This window comes from Lacerta agilis, chromosome 4 (genome assembly GCF_009819535.1).
Source record: "Lacerta agilis isolate rLacAgi1 chromosome 4, rLacAgi1.pri, whole genome shotgun sequence".
NCBI lineage: Eukaryota > Metazoa > Chordata > Lepidosauria > Squamata > Lacertidae > Lacerta > Lacerta agilis.
In genome coordinates this window covers 73,250,316-73,275,777 of record NC_046315.1, presented here as the reverse complement: position 1 = coordinate 73,275,777, position 25,462 = coordinate 73,250,316, and the positions used below count along the sequence as shown (strand labels likewise).

The 25,462-nt window shown below is 42.2% G+C and overlaps 1 protein-coding gene across 1 annotated transcript; it reads right to left on the bottom strand.

Annotated features, from left to right (window-relative positions):
- Positions 1–618: 618 nt before the first annotated feature.
- SLC9A4 (solute carrier family 9 member A4) lies at positions 619–23,761 on the bottom strand. Its single transcript, XM_033147636.1, has 12 exons — positions 23,151–23,761; positions 21,498–21,961; positions 20,137–20,396; positions 18,468–18,685; positions 16,921–17,123; positions 16,539–16,625; positions 15,032–15,102; positions 13,068–13,229; positions 9,333–9,429; positions 7,468–7,599; positions 4,544–4,628; positions 619–1,224 (listed from the first exon to the last, which is right to left on the bottom strand). Exons 1-12 carry the CDS (start codon positions 23,395–23,397, stop codon positions 848–850), a joined length of 2,403 nt encoding a protein of 800 aa, XP_033003527.1. The 5' UTR covers positions 23,398–23,761; the 3' UTR covers positions 619–847.
- Positions 23,762–25,462: the final 1,701 nt, after the last annotated feature.

The window sequence follows — 25,462 nt, the reverse complement described above, 5'->3', positions numbered from 1 at the left end:
GGCTTTCGTAATTCCGGGACTGTTGTCTCTGGAAAAGAGAGAGACTTGGAGGGTATGCAAACAGACCCATTAGTGGGCCTCCGTGATGGGAAAGAGATATATCGGAATGAGGTCACAAAACTGAGGTGCCCCTCGATCCTCATGGCCTCCAAAGTAAGGCCTGTGCATGCTGTATTCTTTACAGGGCAGCCAGTAGCATGCAATTGCTTGCATAAGCAAATCATTGCTCTTGCACCAACCATGAGGTAGAATGAGACAATTTTTGTGGGTGCATGGGAGTGATGAATTGGCAGCCGCCTCCAACCTGCCTGTCTCATTTTTCTGGCCATCCCACTTGCCTGCTGGTCCTCCTGCTTCTTTGGGTACCACCCAGCTGGCAAGACACAGCTCTTTCTTGCCCCCCTGCATCTCTTCCCTATCCTTTCCCCGAGGAAAAAGCCCCGAGCACGTGACCAAGCCCATTAAATAGCACTGTGTGTAGAATCACACCTAAAGCCAACTCCCAGTGATTATTTGCATGACCGAAACACTTGCCAATACTTCAGTTAACACCGCCTATCCAGCTTTCTCTGTTCATTGTGGACATTTACAACGGCTAGGTTTTTCCACCTCCAAGAGTGGAAACGTAAATTATAATGAGACTTCCGCATGAACAGCCAAAACTTCCTGCAGATTTCAGCGCTGGCAATGTATACCTCGTTGCCAATCAGGTCTCACACATTTTGTTATGCATCGACCTCTTCCATCCGTTAAGCTGGAATCAGGATGAGTTCAGAGGGTGTGTTTTTTAATCAAATTCCGAACAAAAATCACGCTCCATTAAGTTATGCTCCATTAAGAAGAAAAATCACTCTTTTCTTCTAGTAAAGTGGCTTTTTCGCTCACAAAAATCACCTTTGGGTTCTGCTGTCCATTTGTTAGAAGACGCTGATGATATTGATGCCCTGTTCCCGTCATCATCTGACACAAGTTCCTGAATAATATCGGTTTCAGGCACTGCAGTAAGCTGAGGTTTCGGCCCTAACAGTGGCCTTTGTACTCTGGCTCTTTCAACCCATTCATTTGTTCTTCTTCTCTGACCTGTAAAACCTGCTGGCTCGACTCTTGAATGCAGCTGCTTCATCGGAAGTGATTGCTGCTGTTGCCACCTTCTTTGCTGTGACCCTGGCCGAGGTTCTGAATTGAGCCTGATGAACACAGACTCGGAGTCGCTGCTACAGTCCCCTGGATTCAGAAACAAGTGAACAATATCAGCGGGGTTCAGACCCTACATTTCCACCTCCTTCTGCACCTACTTATCCTTTCAGACACAAAGAGATTGATGATAAATGGACATAACACAGCGTAATACTGAAACTTGTTCTCTCTGAGGGCATTGGCTCAACATGCTGTGCTTGCACTGCAATCCTATACACGCTTAACTAGGACTCAGCTAGATTGGTAAAGAAAAAGCGATTTGTATACGTTGTATATGCGATATAACATTGTGCCACCAGAAGGCGCTGTGGAGTCCTGTTTTTCTCTACCTGTTTTCCCTGTTTAAATTTACAATGCGTTTAACTGGAACGCTTCTTTGGTGTGTCTAGATCCAGCCCTAGAAGCAGTGCTGTTTTGTGGTGGTTCTCACCAGTACATATCTCTTATTCTTTTTTGCTGCTCCTGGCAGCCATTTTGTGCTGACACCCACAGCACTTCTATCATGATACAAGTACCCGTGCCTCGTTTGTTTTTGTTTTTTTACTCCCCCTCAAAAGAGCACCACCTACCCTGTTTCTCCTAAAATAAGACATAGCCATAAAATAAGCCATAGCAGGATTTCTATGCATTTGTGAAATATAAGCCGTTCCCCAAAAATAAGCCATACCCCGAAAATAAGCCATAGTGACGTGGTACCTCCCATTAAAACAGCCTGGAGAGGCGTGGCTATGCAGCGTACCGATTTGACGTGGTTAAAATAAGACATCCCCTGAAAATAAGCCATACTGTGTTTTGTTGGGCGAAAAAATATATAAGACGGTGTCTTATTTTAGGAGAAACACGGTAGGAATACATTTCATTGAACCTAATGGGACTTAAGCCAACATGCAAAGGATTGAATTGTTAGAGGTGTACATCTTCTGCGAATCTGGGTAGGTCAAGGTCAATATTTTGAGAATTAAGGCCATTTCATAGATTATGCAAAGGCAAGGCCCGGGTTTTAGACCTGCAAGGCTTTAGTCCTCATGATTGGGGAGAAGTATATAAACTGTACAAAAATCAGAACTGTTTCTAGACTACTTGATCTCTTCTTCACCTGATTTTTCTAATGCCATTCCCATTCCTATGAGCAGTGCTTTTCCCCCTTAAAAAATGTTTAGGGGTACTCTCATTTTGATTCAACAAAATCACCATTTTATAGTTTGAATCGGGGAAAATAAATACAGTAAATGGACAAAAGTACCAAGATTCACAAAATGTTTAGGGGTATGCGTATCCCTGCATTCCCCCAGAAAAAAAGCACTGCCTATGAGCATATACTTTATGAGAAATGTCAGCCCAACTTATCTGCCAGGCTCCTCTTTCTGCCCCTGCCTTCACTTATCCTTCTCTCCTACAAATTATCTCACTGGCACCCACCTCAGCATTTTCCTTTTAGTTCACCAGATCTTCAACCCCCTTTCCTATATTCTTTAATGTTGCAATTTCTGCTTACTACTTTTGGCACGGCTAAATGACGCAAGACCAAAAAATCCAAGTTAGGCAAGTCTCTAATTATCCTGTATTGAAAAACAGGATGTGTTACAGGGCACCATGGTTTAAAAGACCCAAGACCAAAGAATTTTAGCTTCAGGGGCCTTTGATAAGCCTTAGGTTGCAGAGGGCAAGTCTTTCATCGACAACATATGATCATAATACAGTCCCATAAAGAAGCACAGACCCTTTGGCACACATTGGGTGCTTTAGGGCTTGAAAGTGTTTGTGGCTACTTATACTATACCTCTTATTTTTCCAAATCATGATTTGAACTATTAATTATAAAAAATAATAATGAGTTCATTGGGGGAGCATATTAGATACAATCTTGTAGATGGTGTCACAACCTACTCTAAAGTCAGTCACACCACCAGCACCGCAACAATACATATGTGACTAAAAAAAAAAAGTTGGTTCCTTAAGATGTGTATGTATGGATTCTTGTTGGAAAAGGCCAAAGACTGTTTCAGACATAGCACAAGAGCCAGGATGTGTATATAGCTTAAATAGTTTCTTAGATCCTACAGGAGCATCTCCACCCCCATTGTTCAGCCCAGACACTGAGGTCCAGCGCTGAGGGCCTTCTGGCAGTTTCCTCACTGCGAGAAGTGAAGTTACAGGGAAGCAGGCAGAGGGCCTTCTCGGTAGTGGCGCCTGCCCTGTGGAACGCCCTCCCGTCAGATGTCAAGGAAATAAACAACAGTCTGACTTTTAGAAGACATCGGAAGCCAGCCTTGTTTAGGGAAGTTTTTAATGACTGATTTTTAATATTTTGTTGGAAGCCGCCCAGAGTGACTGGGGAAACCCAGCCAGATGGGCAGGATATAAATAAATTATTATTATTATTATTATTATTATTATTATTATTACTACTACTACTACTACTACAACAAAAATATTAATTGCAATACCCCACATACTCTCAACCACTAGCACACTCTTTCTTTTGAGATGCATCATTATTCTCCGGAATGAAAAATCTTGTTTCTGCACAAGGCACATTATGGATGATGATCCCAGGCCATAGTTATGAATTAGGGATCTGTAGCTGTGCACCACAAAATAAGCACTGAGGAAACACAAATGAAACATTCAGAGCCAGCTTAGCCCAGCAGTTCCATCGATCAAAGCATTGCTTAGATCCCCTAATCGCTTCCAGCGGTTTTGACACCCGCAGGCGCTCCTGGCTTTAAAAAAATGAAAATGAAAATGAAACATTCAGACCACTGGGGGAATGTCCCCTAAGACATGCCTTAGCTTTGAGCCCAGCCCACTGCTGTTTTGTTTTCGTTTGTTTGTTTTGCACTAGACACTGTCAAACGCACTGCCCCATGACAGTAATGGCCACAGTTGCCATAAATGAATAAGGAGTCCGCAGCTGTGCACCCCAAAACAAGCAATGAACCACCCCCAAATGACATCTACAACACCAGGGGAACACCTGCTATGACATGTCACAGAATTGAGCCCAGCCCACTGCTTTCTTTTTGCACAAGGCACTCTTGGTTTCTGCATTTTTCTCACCTTTGCAAATGGCGGCATTCCTATCTCCAATCTTGTTTGGTCAAAGGACTAAGTCAAAAAATAATCAGTCCTGTTTACTATTCTTTGTGATATCCTTACAGTAAAGGATGAGTGTGTGTCTCCAAGGGAAAACAAATATTCTGGTGGACACCATTTCATCCATCCTTTGTCCCACCTTCCACTTAGCGGGAATGTGTGGTTTATAGCTATTTGCAAATTCATAAAATAGTGTGAATTGGCAGCAATTCAGCATTTTTCCTGTGTTATTTTGATCAAAGAGGATTACCTGTTAGATCATCATCAACATCTCTTCTGGTTGCTTGGGCATTACCAAAGGGTAAAGATAAGTAGCGCATACTTCTGCTGGCAGCCTACGGACAAATAAGTGTGAGACAAGGGGATTCAAATGTGCAGTGCGTTGTGTGTTTGAATTCTGGTGACTCTGAAAAAAGAGTATGTCAGTGAGAATTGATGGTTACATTTGAAATGAGTGATTAATGTATTGCTCTTTGGAAATGGAAAAAAAAATCTTCAAAAAGTAGCTTAAACAAACCTGAAACATCTAGAGCACCAGTTCAAAGCACACTTTACGAGGCAACAGATAACAGGGGGAACTCATGCTAAACCTTACAAGGTAGCTCTTTATGCTATCAAATTTATTTATAACAAAATAAAAAATAATAAAATTCCTTCCAGTAGCACCTTAGAGACCAACTAAGTTTGTTCTTGGTATGAGCTTTCGGGTGCATGCACATGAAAGCTCATACCAAGAACAAACTTAGTTGGTCTCTAAGGTGCTACTGGAAGGAATTTTATTATTTTTTATTTTGTTTTGACTATGGCAGACCAACACGGCTACCTACCTGTAACTAAATTTATTTATGTCATTTTTATCTATAAAAGTATTTATATACTGCCCACACACATAAAATGTCAAGGTGGTGCAAAACATAGAATCACATATTTTAGAATAATGCTTCCTGTGGGAAGTAGCTTTTCAGAGGTTGGATTATAGCTGTGGTCTTGATGAAATCAGGGCAAATAATTGGTGGGACCTCCAAGAAGACAGGAGTGGGAAGTAACTTGTCTGCAGCAGATGAAAGGATTGAGAAATGGAAATTCTATATGTTGCATCTTCATGAAGAGAAGCAGGGGTAGAGAAGAAGCTCCCTAAGGAATGGCAAATGATTGTACCTTATTGCAGTTCACAGCCAGTGAACACTGAATACCCTAAACATTTCCAAAAAGGGCTCTACAATGTCTTACCTTGGCCATGCCAACTTTACAGGTAAGGATGGTTTTTCCTCTAAATAAATTCCAATTGACTACACAGATATAGCATTAAGGTTTCAAAACTGGACTCTGTTTCAGAATCAGAGGCAGATTTCCCATAATATTTTCAATACTTCAAATTTGGTGGACCCAATGTTGCCACTATTAACCTTTTTTGTGTGTGGTGGTGTGGGGAGGTTTTAACCTTTCTGTCCCTCCAGTTCACCTTATGCTCCTCAGCTGAATGAAGAAGAGCTGGGAGTGGTGAAAGGGCCGGAGGGCAGAAAACCACTTCACCTGGAGGCTCCGCTCCTTTTCCTGCTGCTTAGCTGATCAGTGAGAAGGCATGTTGTGGGCCATATAACAATAGGCTGTGGGAAGAAGCCCAGGGAGCACAGATTACACTCTTATGAACAAAAAAGGGGTGAGTGGGTGTGTTTTTCTTAGAAACTATGCATACTGCCCTGAGAAAATGCCTACTATATTGCCTGGAGTATGTACAGATTGCAATCAAGATACTATATGCACATTGCCCTAGGCCCTTTGGGGAATTATACATAATGGCTGGAGGATGTACAAGATAAAGCGGAGATATGTACATTCCCCAAGGCCTGTTTGGGTTTATGCATAGTAGCTGGAGAACGCATAAAATTCAGTTGATATATGGACATTCCCCAAGGTCTGCTGGAGATTACACATATTGACCAAGAAATGTGCATAATTCCCTCTTTGTGGAAAGCTTATGTGCATGAGGCCTGGTAAATGTGCACAATAAGGAGGTCCCAGTGGCACAATAGATCAGTGCATCTTGCTGTTAATCCAAAGGTTGGTAGTTTGAGCCCACCCAGGGATGGCCATGGCTTGTTTTAACAAACCAGCATCAGAATAAACCACAGTTTTCCCGGCTCAGACATAACAGGGAACTGCAGCTTTTATTTCAAAGTGAAAGTGGGTGTTTCAATTACAGCATGCATTCGGAGGGAGGGAAGGAGGTGTCTACAAGCCTAAGGCTCACTCAGACTGATGCTCATTTTGTTTGTTATGCTTGAAAAATCTGGCCAGCAAGACTGTGGGCAAAATAAGCACATATACATATCACATGTAATTCATACCACAGCTCTAGTCTACTAACCCCACTGTAAAACTGGGCTGAGTGAAGTACTCATATGCCAAAATATTTGGAACCTGTAATTAAAGCAGATACTTGTAAATAAAGGAAGCAAATTGGACCATCCTAAATCAGATAAATCAGACGCGGGTGGTGCTAGGGCTTGCTGATCAGAAGGTTGGCGGTTCAAATCCCTGCAACGGGGTGAGCTCCCGTTGCTCAGTCCCAGCTCCTGCCCACCTAGTAGTTCGAAAGCATGTCAAAGTGCAAGTAGATAAATAGGTACCGCTCCGGCAGGAAGGTAAACGCCATTTCCGTGTGCTGCTCTGGTTCACCAGAAGCGGCTTAGTCATGCTGGCCACATGTCCCAGAAGCTGTACGCCGGCTCCCCCGGCCAGTAACGCGAGATGAGCGCCGCAACCTCAGAGTCGGACACGACTGGACCTATTGGTCAGGGGTCTCTTTACCTTTACCTTTAAATCAGATACAGCAGATAGACTTTTGGCAATAACCAGTGCCTCCAGCTTGGGGAAACAAATGTCAAGGATGACTATCTACTGGGACCTGCTCACATCTCTATTTAAAAAACAAAACTTGGCAACTACCTTTTTTACTGCTTTACTTCCCTGAGCAGCTGTGTTTCTAGCTTTCACACTCTTTTCTTATGGCTGTCTAACCTGCATGAAAACTGTGGCACATGGCCATTATTGTTTGTTGTGTATGTGCCTTTGTAAAACAATAGATACTCTTAGGGAGGAAGAAAGTGCCTGGGCCGCAGCTATTTGCAAACCTTGATTCCACACAAATGCTACCTCTTGTGTAAGACGTACCTGCCCTCCCCAAGGAAGGCTGTATCCTTTCCTCACAGTTTGCTTCAGGCTCTGCTGGCGACAAATGAGGATTTCTTTGGCTTGCTCCTCATTTGCATCTGCGGCAAGGCTGTACCTGTTGTATGACAGCGTCTGAAAACAAGCAAATCACAACTTGATATTATTTCCATGTGATTTTCTAGAGCAGGTGGCTTTCGGGTTTTGACCCAAGTCAACGCACTTTGTCCTGCCTTCATTTCCACCAACATGGATCAAACAATGCACATTTAAACTTAGTCTGTATGCCATGGGTAGGAACAATGTTTTAACCTGAGGACCATTTTGCTTGTGGACAAATGTTCGGAGCCTACATGCCAGTGGTGGTTGAGGACAGAGAACAACAAGTGAACAGAATGACAAATGTGACTCTGACTTTTTTTTTATTTACAATGCATTCCAGCTATGCAGAAGTGAGAGCTACATGCAATCTCTCCATCTTCAAAGACACAAACCAGTCAAAAGTACTTGAGGGGGGAACAGAGGAGGGCCAGTGAAGGGTTGTGGTCTGGGGGAGGGCCATCATTGGTGAAGAGTCTTGCGGGCTGGGTAGAAAGGCCACAGTTTGGGTCCCTTCCAACTCTACAATTCTATGATTCTATGATTTGGTCCCTAGGCCTGGGATTTCCCACCCCTGCCTAAAGGGGCTACGGTTATGTAACAACAGTATTAAGCAACTCTAGATTTAACAAAGCAACAACGGAGTCTTGTGGCACCTTAAAGACTAACAGCTTTGTTTACGGTGGCATATACTTTTGTGAATTACGGCCCACTAATCCGTGAAAGCCTGTGACATTCAAATACAAAACTGTTTGTCTCCAAGGTGTCGCAAGATTCCTTGCTGTTTTGCCGCAACAGGCTACAGCAACTATCCCTCTGGAAATTGTTTTGCAAAGATAGACTTTAGTCCATGAAAGCTTTTGTTAAAATAAATTTGTTAGTCTTTAGAGTGCCACAAGAGCCTTTGCTGGCTTGGCTATGACCATAGCTGTCAACTTTTCCCTTTTCTTGCGAGGAATCCTATTCGGAATAAGGGAATTTCCCTTTAAAAACGGAAAAAATTGACAGCTATGGCTATGACAGATTAAGACGATTACCCCTTTGTTTAGGAACAACCAGAGAGACACTTTTACTATTTGCGTTGTTAAAGCAAGGGATGTCTGCCCCCTGGTGCCAGTCTCTGGAGTCTCCTGCTCTCTGGCAGCGTAGATGGCAATCAAAAGCGAATATTCGCAAAGGGGGGGAAAGGAGGGGTCTCTTTTCTTTTGTGTTTTGGGGAAACAGCACAGTGAGTGCAGATATTGAGTTTGTGGGAAACACCGTCGCCTTAGCGAAACACAAACACACAAAACAAGTACATAGGAACATAAGAAGATGGGTGCAGGATCAGGCCAAAGGCCCAAATAGCATTCCTGTTCTCATAGCGGCCTATAGAATGCCTATAGAAATGCCTATAGATGCCTATAGAAAGCCAAAAATTAAAATATTGAATGCAACCGTTTTCCTTCCATTTGTGATTTCCAGCAACGTGGCTATCATAGATACTAAGCCATTGTATCTAACCTTCTGTGAATTTGTCTAATCCCCCTTTAAAGCCACCGTACATTGGAGACCACCATTGCATCCTGAAGTAGGGAATTCCACAGTTCAACTACGTAGTAACTGCGGATCTGAATCTATATTTTCCATAACGTTGTCCCGTGGCTCAGTTACAACCAGCAATGCTAACATTTCTGCTCTCACTGACCGTTGCTAAGGCTTCAGAGACTGTGCAAACATGATCTTTTGTTCTATAGATATGAAGCATGCTACCGGAAAGGGAAACTGACCCTTTGCCTCACTTGATACAGATTGTGAGCCAGTATGTTCTGTATGGAATCCACCTCTGCAGGCGAAAGTCTCTGCATCCTTCGATTTCTAAACCTCCTGCGGAGAAGGAAAGCAAACATTAGAATGACTAAGTCAAAGGGCCAACGGTTACTCCTGCATAGTGGTTGTATGTACACACTAATATTGGCATGTATTAGTTACGCCCGGGCTGTTCTGCTAAGAAGGGATAGCAAAGGATCTCTCATAAATCAAAGAAGCAAGCCATCTCTTTGTAGTGTGAATGGGTGCGTGAGTGAGTGAGTGAGTGAGTGAGCGTACATTCATGTTATTTTATTGCCGTTGGCGTTTCAATCTGCAAGTCCAAAAGGAAAGCAAGTTAAAACAACTGTAAAAAAAACCCATTAAGAAATCCACATAAAATCTCCAGTCTTTGACCTACATAGAAAGTGTCGCTTTGTGGAAAACTGACGGAAGTTGAGTAATGAAGGACTAAAGTTAGTTAAACTTAATCATTTTTTTTAAAAAAAAATCTTCAAAACTATAAAATAGAATATTAGAATTCCAACTGTGTGGCTCTGCCTGTTAGGAGCTAATCCAAATAAAAGCATCTTCCAGTTCTTTTAGAAATTCAGATTCAGATCCTGGGGTGTCTCCAGGGAAAGGGTGCTCTCCCCATTCTAGGGGCTACCAAGGATCTCCCATTTTATCATGAGGACATTTACAGATTGTCTGGGCGATAGCTGAGTGGTAAAAGATAAGCTTTGCAAGCAGAATGTCCCAGGTTAATCCCTGACACCACTAGCTAAGTACAGAATCAAAGAACTGTAGAGTTGGAAGGGACCCGAGGGTCATCTAGTCCACCCCCCCCCCCCCCCGCAATGCAGGAATCTCATCTAAAGCATCCATGACAGGTGGCCATCCCCGGCCCGAAACCCTGGTGATCTGCTGCTGGTCCAGGTAGGTCATGCTTAGCTAGATGGACCAGCAGGTTTGACTCAGTATTAAGCAACCTCCTGTATATTCCTATCTTTAAAATCATGATAATGCCGGGTGGGAGACAGTCTCTACAGATCTCTTCTCATGTTGTTTCAACCGCCTGGAAGCTGCAGTAACCATCTGCATACTGGAGATCACATGTCATTGCAGCAACCACCTCTGCATTGCAACCCCATTTTTCTGGTTGTCTGTTTTTTTCTGGCTCATGCCATTGCTACATGCATACATTCCAACCAGCATTCCAAGGTTGGGGGCAAAAAAGGAAAGGAGGCTGCTGCTGCTGCTGCTGCTCTTGGAAATCGCTTCACCCTGAACCTAGTGGTACCTTGGTTCTCAAACGCCTTGGTATTCAAACAACTTGGAACCCAAACACTGCAAACCCGGAAGTAAGTGTTCCGGTTTGCTAACTTTTTTTGGAAGCCAAATGTGCTCCATTTTGAGTGCCACACTTCCGTTTTGAGTGTTACGCCAAGGTCTGTCTATTTTGCACTTTTGTTTTTGCAGCTCTCTCTTTTTTTGTTTTGGTGACTGTGTGGAACCCAGTTCAGCAACCGACTGACTGATTGTGTTGACTGCAGTACATTGTTTATTGCTTTCATTTTATGGATCAATGGTTTCGTTAGATAGTAAAATTCATGTTAAATTGCTGTTTTAGGGGTTGTTTTTAAAAGTCTGGAACGGATTAATCCATTTTACATTACTTTCTATGGGAAAGCACGCCTTAGTTTTGGAACGCCTTGGTTTTGGAACGGATTATGTTTGAGAACCAAGGTACCACTGTAATGGCTTATTCCTTAATGCTGGTTTAAGTTCCCTTGCCATTCTGACCACCCTATCCCTTTTCTTCTCCAGAATGAGGTAGCAACGCCTTTGAGTCGCATGGCCAGTTTCTTATGTGAGAGCAGTTGGATGAAAGCAAATCACCGCAAGTCACAAAACACATTGCGATGCAGTCATACCTCAAGTTATATCCGCTTCGGGTTACGTTTTTTCGGGTTACAACCTCCGCTACCCCAGAAATGTTTTTCATCATGCACAATATCGCCATTCAGATTACGTACTGTTCGGGTTACAAACAGCACCCCAGAACCAATTAAGTATGTAACCCGAGGTACCACTGTATTGACTTTATGTTAATATCATTTGTCTCTTTCCTTTATAGCCCACCTTTCTCCCTCATCGGCTTAGCTTGAGCCTTGTACACTTTCAAGTCATATGACACTCGCACAGATGTGCCAAGATCACCAGTCAACAAATCTTGGAAAACTCTCCAAATGTAACTGGAGCTGAATCACGACAGCTATCACTTGCAGAGACAGGTACTCAATCCTTACAGATGCACTGCCATGCAAAAACAGCTCTACTCTAGGGGACAGTTCACATATCATGACATCTCTATACAGCAAGAGCCGTTCTAATTGTCCTTGAGGTCAAATTCCTTCATAATGTACACTGTAAAATAAGAGATCACAGATACATTCAGTGTTTTTTGTTCACTGGTGTGCAGCACGATAGCCTCTTTTTTTCTTTTTCGTGCTGCACACCAGTGCACACAGCACTTTTATCAAGATATGAGTTTCGACGCCTCATTTTTACAACAACCACAAAGTACTGGATACACCCAATAGCCGTTATTGTCACTGACACTTTTTCTAACTGCCACAATCTTGGGAAATGCTGTAGGATACGGTCAGGATAGTCTAGTTAACTATATCGCTGCAAACCTGTTCCAGGCTTAGTCCAGCGTTAGGACTACTCGTGCGTAGAAGAAATCATTGGGTGTAAATGGTTAGCTAATCTAGTTCTCTAGATGTTTCAATTAAAATACCCTTAGTTTCAGGCAAACAACGAGCAACTCCACAAACATTATGAAAGCAATTTGTCATACATCTAGAACTCAAATATAAAAATGGAAAACTCTTTTCATGAAGTTAGCTATTAACCAGGCAACTTGATAATGGTAGGCATTTCTGCTTCAGGGAGAAGCAGGAAACTTTCTGTTTAATAAACCCACTTCCTTTTACATTTGCGCTTCAGTGCTGTGCAACCTATGATACAAATCTGTTTTCAGGTAAAGCAAAGGAGACCTGTTAACCACTCAATAAAATGTTTATTTTATTGAAAGCCTTTCTTTGTTTATTACATTTTGTAGTTAAATAGTAAGGTTAGTGCTGGTATTGTAGTTGCACAGAATAAAATGGCTTCAGTGGTAACATCCTTGGTTTCTTTAAAAGCAGACTGTAACTTTCTCCTAATGTTCAACTCTTACTGTGATTGTATTCCAGCATCTTGTACGTCAGGCTTCACCCACCTGGTTCCTTCCAGGTGTTTTGGACTACAACTCCCATCAGCTCCAGTCGACATGGAGCTCATGGGAATTGTAGTCTAAAACATCAGGTTTTTGTTATATGTATTTATTCCTTAACACAGGATAGTAATATAAACAAGAAGCCACCATACATCAAGGGGTGACGGGACAAAATCAAATCTGGTTCCTACATAATCTCAGTTGTGTTTTATATGTATCACAGAATTAAAAGGAATGAGTTTGGATCACCCCCCCAAAAAAAAAAAAAAAATAGTTGCCCTTAGGTCTCATTGGAATCAGCAGCGCTCAAGTTAGTCATCTAGGGCGTTTCACGTTAATTTTCATGGTGCTTTAGTGCGACTTACTCTCTATCCTTATTTTCAAGTACACGTCTATATCCCACTTATCTGAGCTGAAAGAAGATACTCACAAAGAAGACGATTTGGAAGAAGGTGGCTTCATCTCTCCACGCTCTACCATCTCAATGACTTGTTTTATTTCCAGTTTCTTGTACAGGGAGACAATGCTGGATTTAGGTTGGTGCTTGTGTAGCAAAATCTTCTTGAGGACTCTGTTGTCAAATTTCTTAAATCTGGTAAGAGCAACAACAACAACAAAACATTATTTCAATCATCACTCAAGAATTAAATAATGGACAAGCCTAAGGCATCTTCTTGAGCTTCTTAAGGACCAGACATCAAACAGCAAAGAGGTGTAGTTCAATGAAGACAGTATGTTGAACTGATGGGAGAAAGAGGGTGAAGGCACCTAAACACATTTATGGCTGTAAAAGGAAAGGGAAATCCTGATTTGCTTTGTAAGGTAAAGGTAAAGGTACCTCTGACTGTTAGGTCCAGTCGCAGACGACTCTGAGGTTGCGGCGCTCATCTCGCTCTATAGGCCGAGGGAGAAGGCGTTGGTCCGCAGACAGCTTCTGGGTCATGTGTCCAGCATGACTAAACCGCTTCTGGTGAACCAGAGCAGTGCACAGAAACGCTGTTTACCTTCCCGCTGGAGCGGTACCTATTTATCTACTTGCACTTTGATGTGCTTTCGAACTGCTAGGTTGGCAGGAGCTGGGACCGAGCAATGGGAGTTTACCCCATTGCGGGGATTCCAACCGCCGACCTTGATCGACAAGCCCTAGGCTCTGTGGTTTAGACCACAGCACCACCCACGTCCCGATTTGCTTTGTAGAAAGGGAATATTCTAATAAGGCATAAGAGTAATAGCTCTGCTTAAAGTCATAATGTGCCACAGCAAAGTTCTAAATGATCTATTGATTTGGGTCTGCTGTGCCCATCAGCATTTGAAAAGATACCAGAAAAAAAACCCCACAAAAAGTTTATGTAAATAATGGACAATCTGGAGGAAGAGCAACCAAATAGTGGTAAATACTTAGCTCCAATCAGCATTGCTTACTCTTTTCTTTTAGCAGGGAACAGAGAGACTGAAGTTGCAATGCTATACACACTTAATCTGTTAGCGCCACTGCTACCATTTGCTATCTTGGCAAATACACCACTAAACCATAAGCAAATGGTCAAGATGTGATGTACTTAAGATGCTGTGGCAAAAGCCTGCAAACGCTGGGTGGGATTGGCAAGGGTCAGGGACATACTCGCATACATTGTGTGTATGTGCCACACAAACTTTTCTTAACATTTCAGAATTTGCCATGCTACCACCTCCAATCATTGCCACTGATGTATGTGGTATTTTTATCCCCTGTCGCCGTTTCCTCTTTTAAACATTGCATGGAAAGAAGCTCAGGTGAACACATGCAAGCCAAAAGCAGGGGACCCGGTTGTGCACTGGTTGTGTGAACAGGGCTAAACACAGCACCTCAGTAATAAATTCAATGAGAAATAAATAAAACACCTGGCTCTCAGACTTACAGTGGTAAGCCGAAGAGAACACAAAGAAGTGGAAGTCAACAACCATAGAGTATTTTCAGTCTGGCCCATTTTACTACAGGTGAAACTCGAAAAATTATAATATTGTGGAAAGGTTCATTTCTTTCAGTAATTCAACTTAAAAGGTGAAACTAATATATGAGATAGGCTCATGACATGCAAAGCGAGATAGGTAAAGCCTTTATTTGTTATAATTGTGATGATTATGGTGTACAGCTGATGAGAACCCCAAATTAACAATCTCAACTTTGGGGTTTTCATCAGCTGGACGCCATAATCATCACAACAAAGGCTTGACATATCTCGCTTTGCATGTCATGAGTCTATCTCCTATATTAAGCTCCAGTAGCTAATGAAGACAATTGCTTACATAAATGAACTTTCCCACAATATTCTAATTTTTTGAGTTTCACCTGTATATTAGAATAACATTTTCAGTTATTTTCTTTTACCTGACCTGTGACAGACACAATCTTACTTGTCTCTCAGTTGATAATGACTCCATTGTCCGCATATATCTTCAATTCCCGCCTTTAAATGGTCCATCAGCTGCAGACATACAGGAAGTTGGAGAAAGGTGTGAACAACGTTTCAAAGCCATCGCTGCTGTAACAATGTTCACGTGCAAAGAAGATGACAACACAATTTTAAAGAACCATAATTGAGAATACAAAAAAAAAAATAACCTGAGCCAGACCACTGGCTCATCTAAGCTCTGTACTGTCCACACTGACTGGAAGTGGCTCTCCTGTGTTTCAGTCAGGGAACATCTCAGCCCTTCCTTGAGAGGGGAAGGATTTATCGTAGGGCATTCTGCATTCAAAACAGGTGCTTACCACTGAGCTATGGCACAGGACTAACACAGCACCGCCATTAAGAAAAACACTATAAGAAAGTTCTTCTGCCCAAAGGCAGGATTCTTCAAGCATCAAGTTATGCCATCCTGACAGATGATATTAGAAGACTGATTTTAATTGTCCTGGGCAGCAGTAAAAATAATTCTACTTCCTATATCTAACCAATGTCATAGCTAGATATATGTGTTTACATAGGAGTAGGGATGGGTGAATGTGTCAATTTCAGTTTCTCTCAGTCTCCTAGTTTTCCAGTTTTAACTCCAGCTCTCCACATTTCAACATCTGTTTACAAGTGTTTTCTTCAAGAAGTCCTTGTGAAAATTCACCACCACTTGAGTGCTAATTTCTCCTACCATACGTATTTTGTTTGAGAATTTTATTACTATACACATTTTTTACAAAGCAATTTGCCCAGCTATAATGCATTTTTGCTTTTTTTTATTTTCACCACTACGTGCATTTTAGTGCATGTTGACCCTAAAATATTCATTCTTGTACACACTGCTTGGCTGGAGAACTGCATTCCAAAATTGGGAGAAGTGGAAATTTCAGAAGGTGGCTATGTTTCGGTTCATAGCTGGTTTCAGAAACTGGAAATTAGGTAGATTTGCCTATTAATGTGAACTGAATAGAACTGACCCCCCATTCATAACATGGGGCTCAATGGAGCTTAATCCCATACATAGGACTGCAGCTTTAACACAAACCACAGCCCTAATTGGAAATGATGAGATTGAACCTGAGAACTTCTGCATGCTTCACATCTGAGCTATGACTCTTCCCCTGTTTATTAAGGTCCAACACATTTTAAGGTGGAAGGCTTATAACAGTAGCAGAGCACATGCTTAGATGGCATGCAGGCTCCCGGGTTCAAATCCATCCAGAGTAGACCCATTCGAATCAAGCAACACAACTAAGTAAGGTCAATTCAATTCAGCAGGTTTACTCTGACTAATACCACTCAAGTATCTCCCACTTTAAAAGGATCAATTGGAAGGAGGCGATGTGAAATATCTCTACCTAGGACTCTGGAAACCTACTCCCAGACAGAATAGACCATGAATAAATAGTTCTCTGACATTCAATTAAAATTATAAATTTTAAGATAAATGTAAAACTTCATCTTACTCGTATGTGAATTTCCTCATTGACAGACTCTTTTTTATTGGTCTTCTTAACATCCAGGTACTTGACAAGTGGTCTAACGGTGATTCCCTTCATTTGGAACAAAGAAAGCGAGTTAACTTTTGATACAATATTCATTTCCCCATGAAATTGTGAAGCATGCTTAATCCTCATTGAACTGAGACTGCCAAATTGGACAGCACTCTCTTCCAATCTGGACTATCATGTGAAGGAAGAGTGAAAGATTCCCTTCTCTCACCAGAGGCAGGGACGGTGAGGAATTGAAGGTCTCAACACAGTTTGATTTGGCCCGAGCTCCACACCTCCTTAGAGACAGCCCTGTCAGCACTAATACCATGATATGGCAGATAACTCATCTTCTTACCTGGATGAAGACAGTAAAATATGTAAGCACAATAGTAGATGTTATAAACATCTTCTTTCTAGGAAAGAGAGCTGCAGACAGCAAGAATGCCAGGGAGAAACTGCTGGCCCCTCGCAAGCCACTGTAGATGATAATGAGTTGATCTTTAAGAGTGAATCTGTGAGTCCGGAACTTGTTGATGATGCAGAACAAGAAAAGCACACCTAAGGAATGAACAAAAATTCACAACTAACAAGGAGAAGTAACGGAATGGATGCAAACTTTCATACAGTCCGCCCCCAAATCACAGTGTGTTCTATTGCATTGTAGCAGCTGAAATGTAGGAAGTCCATGTTCAAAACATCTCTATAATATTGTCAATAACATTCTCCACCAATGTAGAGTTCTCCAGATGTTGATGGTCTATAACTCCCACCAGCCCTTGCTAGCACAGCCCAGGGTCTTGAATGATGTAATCCAACATCATCTGGGAACCACCACACTGGGGAAGACTGATGCATAAACTTGACTCTGAGAATTGTAGTCCTGTGGGATAGCTAGGGATCTTGAAGAACACTAGGCATCATGATTGGAGGTTGAGGATACATCAGTATGCAATGCATAAACAACCAGCCCATGCAACCTACATTACACAAAATGGGGCAATCCTTGTACAGGCATTTACATGTGTAGACTGGCATGTAGTTCTCCTTCTGCATCAACAGATTGACCATTTCATTTATAAACAGTGGAAAATAAATATCTAAAAGAATTAACAAGGTCTGAAGAGATCATCACTTCAACAACCCTGATACTGAGATGGTAAAAAATTGTATTAAGCATGGAGAAGAAAGAAATGGGGGGGGGTTGTTATGAAAAAAATAGTTACCAAAAATATTACAGTCTTCCTGCACATTTTTAGAACAATGGGGAGATGATGACGCACACTGTCCTCATGGGAAAAAGAAGCCATATGGTCTTCTATCTTGACCTCTACATGTTTGTCTGGAGATCAGAAGAGAGTGTGTGTGTGTGTGTGTGTGTGTGTGTGTGTACAATTGCAAATCCTTCTGTTTCAGGGTCCCCACCTCACATGGAGAGCCCTAGATATCCGTGCAACTGTAGACACACAGGCTCTTTTAGGTTAGATATAAAAGTAGGATATAAGTAAGCCAATATGTTCCCACCCAGCCTCCCAAATCATCCTGGAAGTGCTTTAAAAAAATGTCAAAGGTACTAAGATTTTTTTTAAAAAAATTATCAGTAAGTGTCTTATATGGTTGTCTGAATGGTGATGAAAAGTAATTATACTTGAGGTATAATTTCCTTCAACAATATGTCCAGGGTTGCTCTTCTATAGATATTTCTTTCTCTCGGCAAAGTTCAGTTTTGTATGAAGTGACCTGACCCGTTGAACACAACACACCTGCGGAACAGTCTTTGCTAAACTGGTTATACCAGTCAGCTCTGAACTTCCTAGCCTTTCTCTGCACTGAACGATGCTTTCTGTGACGCAAGGCCTTTCATCCACCTGGTTTAGTTTGATTATTAAAGCACTTGTTTCTTACTTAGCGCCCGCCAAACCACACAGAAGACCAGAGTGAAGCAAACAAAAGCCCAGTTCCACTCGTGGTTCCTCCCGACTGTAGACACTCCCATGAACACAAAGATCAGGGTCTCGCTGACGCTGCTCAGCATTTTCATGAAGTATTTTATCGTCGTGTAGGAATTCTGGGAAACGTTTGCCTCCATGTATTTCTTCATGGTCACTGCGCATGCTGTAATCCTGTTCACAAAGGGAAGGAAGCATGAGCTGCTGGAAACAGTGAAGGAAGGAAGGAAGGAAGACATCTTTCCCACGGAAGGGATGATTATTCCCACAATCACCTCAAGATGCCTTTTGTGGTCATTTGGCCCAGTATTGCCTATCCGTCATGGATGAGGAACTCATTTCCTCCCAGATACAGGGGGACTTCGACTCTCATCAGCCCTGACCATTGGCCATGCTGGCTGGGGTTGGTGAGGGTAGGGATCCAGCAACATCTGGAGGGAATCCCCAGGCTCTAGTCTACACTACCTGGGGTATGCTTTTACAGCCCTGCTTAAGCTATTTACAGCTTATAGCATCTGAAAGGAAGGCACGGCACATCAAGATGGACAGACCTGTCAAATTCAGTTCTCAAACTTTCTTGTATTTCCAACCTTAAAGTCACTTCTCGAAACTTTTGCAACAATTTCTCACGAGAATTTGCTGACATTTTACTATAATTCTTTTTTCTAATAAACACATTTTTGTATACAGTTTTGACCAATCTACAGATTTTCGCAAGCAATTTTCCCTAATATAAGGCATTTTGTATGTCATTTTTACTCATATATGCATTTTAATGCGTATCCCCCCCCCCTAATTCTGGTTTTATGGCTGTTTGGCCATGATAATAAACATTCATTCATTCACCCCTCTTAATAGATACAATTATTTTTCAGTCTGTGCATTAGTTCAATAAACTGCAAATCAGGCATTTTCACATTAAAATGTGAACAAAATTGAAAAGTTTTCTGCAACCCTAATGGCAGGTTGGTTAAAAACCTGAACTATTTGTTGCAGGTCCATCTTTGAATGTGCAATTCCATCCTCTTTTTAGTATTCCGTGGCATTTCAAAAAATTGTCTAGGTTCATGGAGTGCCAGATTAAATCTACATTGGCAATAAAATCAACCCATTTTGAATATACAGTGGTGCCCTGCTAGACGAAAATAATTCATTCGTAGAGTGAATTTTTCGTCTAGTGAAGCGGCAATGGAGCGTGGAGGTTTTCGCGCCAAAAAAAATAAATCGTCTTGCGAGGCAGCCCCATAGACTTTTTCGTCTTGCGGGGCAGCCTTCTGCTAGACAAATGCCTTCGTCTAGCGAGTTTTTCGTCTAGCGAGGCATTCGTCTAGCGGGGCACCACTGTATGCCCCAGAAGCGTAGTAGCTTTAACATCTACAGCACTTAGCAAACATATAAAGCAGTATGATGTGCTGAGCTCATTGCTATTAAATACAAGCAAAAAATTGTAGCAGAACTGCTGTTTATATTGCTTATTGCATGCTTCCTTAAGCACCCTTGTTATTTGAGCATTTTTTCTTATCACTTGAGTCAATTAGCCAAGAGTATAAGAGATGGGAGATGTGAATCCTTTTGAGCCAATGGTAGCTGGTGTGAAAATAAACAGAACTTGCCGCCGTACTCACGCCAAGATGCCAGAGATGTACAGTGTTTCCGCAGCTAAGTATGACAGATAGCTGAACATGAAGACCAGGAGAGGTTCGATCGCAGAAATGTTCTGCGTGAAGCGAGTCATGAAGGCTGCCACAAACCCAAAGGCGATGCCGAAGAGCAGCCCGCCGAGACTCACGACAAAAAAGCGAGCAAATCCAGCCAGGATGTCCACAGGTTCGATCTCTTCATATTTATGCATGTGGGCAAAATCAATGAGGATGTTGTATAAGACCTGAGTGGGGAAACAAAGCAAAACAAAACAGGTTCATATGGTTATCCAAAGATGAATATTACCATCACCACCTGTACACACAACACATTCAGACCCACTTAAAGCAAACTCCTCCTCACCCCCAGGAATCCTGGGAACTGCCGTTTACACCCACACAGAACCCCAATTCCCAGCACCTTAAACAAACTACATTCCCAGGATTCTTGGGACGTGTGTGCATTAAATGCATGGTGTGCACAGGCCTAGGCAGCCACATTCACGGTGACTATGGAACAAACCATACAGGCACTGACACAATGTGGTCAGGCAAACTCATACCCTCAAGGACTGCCTCTTTTCATACCCGGACCCTGAGATCATCTTCTGAGGCCCTCCTTCGTGTGCCCCCTCCTCGAGAGGTTCGGAGGGTGGCAACATGAGAAGGGGCCTTCTCTGCAGTGGCTCCCCGTCTGTGGACTGCTCTCCCCAAGGAAGTTCGCCTGGCACCTTCATTATACACCTTTCGGCACCAGGCAAAAACTTTCCTTTTAACCAGGCCTTTGGCTGACCTGATGGACATCCTATACCTTTTTAAAATGTGGCTCTTTTTTGGGAGGTGTCACTGGGTTATTGTTCTTATTTCGGTTTTACATATTGTGATCTTTTCTGTGAAACGCCCTGAGACCTCCGGGTATAGGGCGGCATATGAATTCAACAAATAAATGAATGAATAAAATACCCTCCAAGTGTCCCCATTTTCCAAGGATAGTCCCGGAATTATGAAAGCCACCCCAGCTTCTGATTTGATCCCGGAATGCCCCTATTTCCCCTGCCAGTCCACTACCGCCAAGCTCAGGGCGGAGGATGAGCCGGCACTTGTCCTGAGAGGCTGCAGCTTGGGCCAGGAGGAAGCATCTTGTTGTCTCTCCATGACCACCACTGCCAGTCTCCTCCATTGCTAGAGAGTGGGTGAAGAGCTCGGCACCCATGATTTTGGCATCCCTTCTTCCCTGACCTCCTTAGAGGAAGGGCAGGATGAACTCATTAAAATAAAATTACGTAGCCTCCTGCTCCCCCCCCAAAAAAAATTCCCCATTTCTACAAGCGTTGCAATGTACTTACCACAGTGATCCCATCGTTTAGCAAAGATTCTCCGAAGATCATCATGTAAAGCTGCTCGTTCACAGACATCTCCTCAAACACAGCCAAGACAGCCGCAGGATCCACAGCCGAGACTATGCTGCCAAACAGCAGGCTGTCAAGTAGGTTGACGTCTTTGAGGCCAAAGGCTGCAATCTGGCAGATCCCATAAAGCGAGACTCCAATGCCGAAGGTGTTGATGAGAGACCCCATGGAAGACCACCAAAGAATGGACCCAAAGTTTTCGAAAAAGGGACGTGTAGGCATAAAATAGCCTCCCTCCAGGATAATGGGCGGGAGCAGATACAGGAAGTAAATGCTTGTGGTCATGACTGGGGGGGATTTATGATCAGTGGCAAAAATAATCCCGCCAACCAAGACTCCCATGGCAATGTGAAGGCAGCTTTCTGGCATAAAGTGTGGCAGTTTATGGTAGAGATGGAATCCTTGAATAAGAATAAAACAACAACAACAGGAAAATAATGACAGCAGTGCTGTTTTTGAAAAAGAAATCCTTTAAAAAAAATAATTATTTTATTAATTTTCCAAATACCAAAAAAACAGAAAATTCAGAAAAAAGAAGAGTAAAAAAATTTTATATCAAAAAAATTCACAGATCAAATCAAACCCCTTTCCCACCCACCACCTTGACTTGTACTTATAACAAATTTTAAACTAAAATATGACTTCCTTCCATCGATGCTTAAATAAAATAAAAAAAGATATTTACAAAACAAAACACAACAACACAACAATAAAGATAAGAATGTGGGGGAGGGAGAGAAACCCTACAGTGCTAGCTGTCCCTCATCTCATATATTGGCTAAGTGCAAAGCCTTCGCCATTTCTCAGCAACCAAAATGTGCTTACAATGCCGAGAATTGTTTCAACGGAGTCAAGTCAAATTTAAGCACTCGCTGAACTCTCTCATTGGCATCTGTGGGATTTAGAAGTCCTTTTTTTATTTGTTCAAAATATTTCTAAACCCTGCTTAGTTGAAACTGATCCCAGGCTGGGGTAGAAGCACAACAGATTCATGCACTTAAAACAATAAATGCATCAGTTCCTACCACCATCACACATCACCAGGAATAAACACACTGTGAATGCCAGTGACCAAAACCATCTCATTAAGGATGCTGCTGAAACTCTTGTTTATGGTAGCACCAGTGCTCCTCAAGCACGAATCCTTTCCAGAGCATCTATACAAGGTTGTTCACATCAAAATGCAAGCCTGCATCCCCCTCCCACTTAACCCATGCTTTCCGAATGAGTTTAAATGAAATTAAACAATGAGTTTAAATATAAAAACCTGTTGCCAACAACTCATTTGCAATGATAAGCTCCTGTTTGGAAGCACCTCAGTCGTTTGCTTAATGTGTGTGATTTTGATGGTAATTTTATTGCTGGATTGCTTCTCTGTAGAAAATATAGTAAAGGAGCTCCCCAGAGTCTTATATTGTGGAGTGGATGCTCTGCATTAACACACTTTTTTAAACTTTTATTTTGCAGTGCCCACACGACAAGTTTAAAAACAAAAGCAAAACCTGTTGCCAGAGACTCATTTGTGGTAAACTAATCGCCACTTACAATATTCAGCTCCCATCTGGAATTCACAAAGGAATTTTCACTCACCTATTTTTGCAAGGGAAGCCAAGAGTATCCAAAGGGTGACCTCATAGGGTATTTGGACATATTCATAATCCACAGTGAAAACATGCAACCTCTCGTCTCGCCCCGATCCTGTAGCATCAAATGGGTCAGTCTCATGCAACGAGCTCGAATTCCTGTAAGGCAATTTCAAATACAACGTGGCAACAGAATTCTCCAGGACTGAGAGAAATACCAGCCAGCTCAGGCACACAAATCTCTGATTCCCCATGGCGAGGAGCAAAACTCTGTCTCCTGTTTGAAAAAGTGTGTGGCATCTATATTGCTCATTTATTAAATGCCCATTTTAGTCCTGGGTGCTTCAGTCGGCTCCAGCAATATGCCTATGTCGTGTCTGGATGCTTTAGTAGTCCAGAATTAACAATCTTCTTCAGATGTTGAGTGGAAACTAAGGTTCACTTGTAAAGCCCAGGACTTTTCAAACTTCTGCAACCCGCTGCTGGCAACTGTAGTCTCTCACTCCATTTGCAAGGAAAGTAACACAGCTTTTTGTCGTCTGAGAAGGTAATGAGCTGGTATGATGAACTCACTCAGATCCTGGGAACCAGAAGACACGAGACTGCTCCACAGGTTCTCCTTCTCCTCTACTTACCTGAGCTGAAACATTTATGACCTTGTAGAAAACTAGTTCTCATATGTAACTGTGTCAACCAGCTACTATGCTAGAGACATCTAGTGGTTACTAGCCAGAACTGAAGCCAGCCTTTGATGCCAGGTGCCCAACCCTGTAACACCCAGCAAGGTGAGATTATGACTGTATGTGAGGAGCAGGTTACCTGTAGCAACTAGCCAGGTACTGAAATCAATACTGCAGTGTCTCTACTGACGCACAGTTGTCTGCTGTCATATTAGCTTTACTGCACTGATGAGTCTCAAACCCAGAGCTGAGGTTTAATCATGCAGTGACACAGTGGAAACAACATCTTTGTGATCATTCATACCTGTGAAAGAAGTCTAAAAATCTAGTGTCATGATTAGCATGTGGAACTGGGACCTGGGAGATTGACATTCAAGTCCTGATTCAACTATGAATCTCAATAGCTGTCCTTAGAACAATCATATATCTCTGATTGACCTACTTCACAAGGTGTTTAAAAAAAAACTGCAGGTGAGGGATAGCTGTGTTGTGCTCCCTAGAAGAAAGGTGGGATAATGATAAAATCTGGACACAATTGACATATTTGAATTGAGAGTGAGCATTTTGAATGTGCAGAGCGAATTCCTCTCATTTGCATTCATCAGTTCAATGATAGTTTCTGAAAAGGACTAAGCAAAAATTTCCACAGTATACACACAACACCATGTGCTCAACGCTTCGCTATGTGACCATGCATACCAGCGTCAATAAAATTTCATGCAAGAAAGCAATATTCACAACATGGGAGAATTTATCTTATGTGAAAACGCCCTGTAAATTTGCATGGTCAACTTAATTTCAGGGAACCAAGTTACAGCGCATCCCATTTTCCAACTGCTCCTATTGCATTTCCTTGCTTATAAACATGTCTTCTCTGTACTTCGGGACTGTTCATAAAATGTGCCACCACTCATCGAGAGAAGAGAAGGGGAAGCAAAAATTGCGAGAGACAGCATTGGTTAAAACAAAGATGTGTGACTTGCAGGACTAGGCATTGAACTTCCCATACCGCATCCATACTTCTGTTTCATTCGTGACTTCTAGGCTCGGGGCGGAGAGGTTTTTCTGCTTTGCCTGGGAAAACTTGGTGCTTACTGCTGAATCAGAGCAAGGCCAATTGGGATACACACACACACACACACATATCTGAAAAGAAGATATAACGTTCACCATATGTTATAATTTGAAAGAAAATGTGATGAAAATGTTTTATCGATGGTACCTGACCCTGGCCAAATTGGCCAAAATGTATTTTTAAAAAATCAAATGTTTGTTGGAGATGTAAAAAAGGGGAGGGTACCCTAATGCACATGTGGTGGGACTGTGTGATGATACGAGAATTTTGGGGTATAATATATAACGAACTTTAAAAGATTCTTAAAGTCTCCTTCCAAAAAAAAACCAGAAGCCTTTCTGCTAGGTATCATGTCCACTGAAATCCCCAAAAACTTTAGAAATATATTTATGTACGCATCCACGGCGGCTAGAATTCTAGTAGTAAAAAAACTGGAAGGATGAATCAATTCCTACAAAGCTTGACTGGCAGGCGAAGATGATAGAATACTTAGAACTTGTGAAAATGACTGGGAGAATAAGAGGAAACTCAAACCAGAAAGTGTGTAAAGAGTGGACAATATTT

Coding starts and splice junctions, on each gene's coding strand:
- SLC9A4 (XM_033147636.1), bottom strand. CDS start 23,397: ATGGGGAATCAGAGATTTGTGTGCCTGAGCTGGCTGGTATTTCTCTCA. Junction 21,962..23,150: donor GGCTTCCCTTGCAAAAATAG/GTGAGTGAAAAT, acceptor TTCTTATTCAAG/GATTCCATCTCTACCATAAA. Junction 20,397..21,497: donor TAAACGATGGGATCACTGTG/GTAAGTACATTG, acceptor TTCCCCACTCAG/GTCTTATACAACATCCTCAT.